This window comes from Nematostella vectensis, chromosome 12 (genome assembly GCF_932526225.1).
Source record: "Nematostella vectensis chromosome 12, jaNemVect1.1, whole genome shotgun sequence".
In the NCBI taxonomy this organism is placed as follows: Eukaryota; Metazoa; Cnidaria; class Anthozoa; order Actiniaria; family Edwardsiidae; genus Nematostella; species Nematostella vectensis.
Genome location: NC_064045.1, coordinates 11,969,542 through 11,973,459, shown reverse-complemented (window position 1 = coordinate 11,973,459; position 3,918 = coordinate 11,969,542). Strand labels below are relative to the sequence as shown.

At 39.1% G+C, this 3,918-nt stretch overlaps 1 protein-coding gene across 3 annotated transcripts; it reads right to left on the bottom strand.

The window, feature by feature from the left end:
- Window positions 1–549: 549 nt before the first annotated feature.
- LOC5520535 (peptidyl-tRNA hydrolase ICT1, mitochondrial) lies at window positions 550–3,893 on the bottom strand. Of its 3 annotated transcripts, none has more exons than XR_007305215.1 (5): window positions 3,732–3,893; window positions 2,984–3,026; window positions 2,345–2,404; window positions 1,855–2,184; window positions 550–861 (listed from the first exon to the last, which is right to left on the bottom strand). XR_007305215.1 is itself a non-coding variant. In XM_048719727.1 (5 exons), the coding sequence occupies exons 1-5, from the start codon at window positions 3,849–3,851 to the stop codon at window positions 780–782; spliced, it is 558 nt and encodes a 185-aa protein (XP_048575684.1). In that variant the 5' UTR covers window positions 3,852–3,893; the 3' UTR covers window positions 550–779. The 3 variants fall into 3 exon arrangements, 2 of the variants coding, with proteins under 2 accessions (XP_048575684.1, XP_048575685.1); XM_048719727.1 differs by having other exon boundaries at window positions 1,932–2,184; XM_048719728.1 differs by having other exon boundaries at window positions 1,943–2,184.
- Window positions 3,894–3,918: the final 25 nt, after the last annotated feature.

Sequence of the window (3,918 nt, the reverse complement as noted above, 5' to 3'; positions counted from 1 at the left end):
GTGCATTTATGATAAACACATCGGGTGGACGAGGCGAGTCGCTTATTTATCTTATTTTACCATATTACGCTTTATTCTCGAGTCACTTTAATTTCGCGATTTTAAAAGTTTCGCGAAAATTAAGTGTCGCGCAAATTTGGATGCGCGAAAATTAAGTACACAAGAAGCCTTTGGGAGAATATTTGCCGTTTAATAAGCTTTATGGAAACACCTTGTCTATTTAGTCATCTAATGTACATATAGTACGGTAAGGGGTTGAGTTGGACTTGTATAATTATAGATTTTTATGAAACTTTATTTAGCCCAGGCATCTTTTTGTAACAAATTGTTTCAGTTTTGATAATAACAGTATATTCTAATTCCACTTGTTTTGCTTGATTTCATTACCCCCAAATATCGCAAAAAATTTAGTGTCGCGGAATATCGCCATCTCAAAATCGCGAAATTTTGACGTCGCGAAAACGACTTGAGAACCAGTCAGAGGGAGGGGAGGGGGAGGGGGATGGGGGTCACACGCACCTCCCAAAACAACGATTGCGTAGTCAAGACTCTTGAACAGTTTCATTTTTATTGCAGTATAAGTTTTGTTACTTGCATTTTTGTGCACAGCTCCAATGGCAGGATTAGTGTGCAATGTTACCAAAGTCTAGACAGCGTCTCCAAGTGCCTTGGTTTGTAGTGGTGATGCTTCAAGGTAGGCATTGGGGAGCGAATAAGGCCCCAGAGCGCACATCTCAAGCCATATGTTTGCTTATCTTTCTTAAGATACCAGAATGTTTTCAGTCATCAACTCTTCTTTCTCTTTTCTTAATGGCCAGGGTTTTCTTATGTTGAAGTCTCTGCTCGTTGAACCTCTTAGCCCTAAAAAAGAATTCGTTAGAACTTTGAGCAGCTGATGGCAAAAAATTGTGAACCAAGATAACTTTCATAATTTTACATAGTTGAGTGTATAGCTTTGAATACATGTTGAAATTAATTGAAATTGTTTGCACTACTGCAAAAAACATTTTTAAAAGCCTATAGAGTTGAAATGAACATGGAAAGTGATTCAGAAAATCAGCTTGTTTTGGAGAATTAAAAACCAATTTTATTCACTTCAAATAAAAGATTGGAGGCACTCAGGTTTTGAGTAGCTCATCTTAAATAGGGCTCAACACCCATGAGTAGAGTTTGAGAGGTTGTGATACTCGTTACCTGGACAGTAAATTGTACTCAAAGCTATAAACACACTTAAACATGAGGTTCCGCTATAAAAGGGGAAGCTCCTTCCACCCCTGCCTCGAGAAAAATCAGTAATTAATCATCTGTCTATGAGTCAACATGTCAGGACAATTGCCCTGAGCACTAGATTCAAATTTTCATATTCTAAATCAATTCTAATGTCTTTCCTAGAAAATGGTCTAAAATGTATCTATCTATAGTAAAATAATGCTATACCAAGCTACGTGCACTCTAAAATACGAGCATTTTTATAATGTGATAATAATTTATGCCGATGTGCTAGATTATGGATAATGGAAAACTCGAAATTTTGCATCAAAAACGTGTGTGGACAGCAAATCACTGATTCATCAATCTGTTGCGAAGGTGAACCGTAACTGTCTTGTTATCTGTGCAAAAATTGTTTGATTCCAGCCGACTGAGGCTCAGAGAAAAGCAATTTTATAGGAGACTTGTAATTTGTGACTGCTAGCGTGGCAGTGTTCTGATTATAATTGCAAATTGAGCCCGCAGGTGGGAGGGGCATTCCCTTTTATAGCGAAACCTTGTGTTTAACATTCATGGTACATATAGCATAAATGCAGCCTTATAGATCAGCACTGCAGGAATGCTGATTTCCAAGACCACACCCACCCAGGTCAAAGGTGCTTGGAGGAAACATTGTTTCGATGCAAATTAAAGCTACGAAAGGGTTTTTTAAAAAAAATTACAGCTTCTTCACATGCTTGCGTTGTTCCTCAGATGGTTCTCTTGGTATGTATGATGCCTCTTTGACCATCTCTTCAATTTTACAGATGGCATCTTGAAGATTACGGTGCTGAGATCTGTGCTTGGTGGAGCTGATGACTAGCTCATTGTCTTTATTGATTCTGTTTTTTTCTCGCTCTAGAAGTTTCAAGCGAACCTCCTCTGGGATCCAGTTGGCCGAGGGGACGTGGAAACGAACATCGACTTTTGTGTTAACTGCAACAAATTAATACATATGGCACATTTGATTCCCTTAAAGCCTTTGTTCTCACTGACTTGATCAATTTAGTTTTGCAATATCAAGAAGAACAATTCCAAGTCCTTTTTATTTCTATAAGATGAGAGTGTTTCACAGATTTCACAGATATTCTTTTACCTTTGTTGACATTTTGACCACCAGGACCTGTGCTCTTTGCAAACTTAACCAACAACTGATCTAAAATTGAAAATGTAATATTGTTGACAAAAAAAAACAATTATAGCAATAAATTTCAACAATGCATACCTGTCAACCTCCGGAAATCTCAAGGCTTGAGAATTTTTTGGGGGGATAGGTGGGGTATTCATTTTTGGGGGGGAGGGGTGGGTTCAACCTTGCAGGCTTTCGCCGTATAGAAAGCTCTTGCGAAAAAAAATCCACTTATAAATCTCACGAGGTTGTTAGATAAATTGTTTCAAATATTTTAATAAAAAAATAGGCAAAACGATGATTTTCTATAGAATAATTTTTCGGAAGCGATAAAAATCGCTTAAAAACGGGGGGATTTGGTGCTCAACGCGAGAGAGCGGGAGAAGGGGTCCAAAATCTTGAGACTCCCGTCTAATGCGGGAGAGTTGACAGGTATGTGATTGTTGGACAGGATACACACTTCATAATCATAAAGTATAATAAGATAAGTTCATGGTTTGTTGCATATAAAATTTCCATGAAGGCAAAGAGAGTTTGGGGGGGGGGGGGGGGAGGGTAGACTGGCTCTGGCCTCTTTTGGTGCAATCACTTTCTGACATAACAAACCTTGTGGTACTGGCCCGGTAAACTCGTAGTAGCCTCCTTGTTCCTAGAAGGGGGGGATTTAAGTATACATAAGCAGGGAGAGTTAAAAAGAAATTAACATAATGATTCGAATAACTGCCCCAGGCACTTAATTGAGAGGGGGCAGCTATTTAGTTTTGATAGAAAATACCAGCTTTTGAATCGATTGAGAACAAAAATTTGTGCACATAGGTATGAAGAAGTTGAAGTCGTGATAATAAGTAGACCCGTGTTGTAATGTGTGGGTGAAATGTGAGCTTAATAAAATTAAGATTTACACCATTCAAGTGGTGCTTTTGTTGGGATATTTTTTAGGGGGAGGGGAGGGACACTTATTGGGGAGGGAGCGCTTATTGGGGAGGGGGCGCTTATTGGGGAGGGGGCACTTATTGGGGAGGGGGCACTTATTGGGGAGGGGGCGCTTATTGGGGAGGGGGCACTTATTGGGGAGGGGGCACTTATTGGGGAGGGGGCGCTTATTTATAGGAAGGCAATTATTCGGTTCATCACGGTATAAAGTCTATGCTAAAATTTTGTAGTAAATGCTCAAATTGTTTCCTGGTTCATGCAGTGATAAAAACGGCATGGAAAATCTTAAAAAAAAGCAAAACAAATTTCCAGATTTTTATTTTTTAAATCCGTATAAAGATGTATCAATTAGGTGGGCTATTCCGGGCTATTGTAGCAAAAAAAATTCCGAAAATTTAAGGGGGGGCTTCATAAAACTAACCTTTTCTTCGTCTTTCCTCGATACGCCTGTTAGATGCAAATATCTCGGGGCTACAAGTAACAAATGTTGGCGTAAAGCGCTTCGGAAAAGATAAGAAAAACAGTATGAAACGGGCAACATAACAATCACATCGAGCCGCCATTAAAATTACCCGTGAGTCTTTGCGCAGATAACTGTATCAAATGAG

Bases quoted from the DNA above. Each gene is read 5' to 3' on its own strand.
- LOC5520535 (XM_048719727.1), bottom strand. From the start codon at position 3,851: ATGTTGCCCGTTTCATACTGTTTTTCTTATCTTTTCCGAAGCGCTTTA. The intron at 3,027-3,731 runs GTTAGTTTTATG...CCCCCCTTCTAG, and splicing joins CGAGGAAAGACGAAGAAAAG to GAACAAGGAGGCTACTACGA. The intron at 2,405-2,983 runs GTTTGTTATGTC...TTTCAATTTTAG, and splicing joins TACCGGGCCAGTACCACAAG to ATCAGTTGTTGGTTAAGTTT.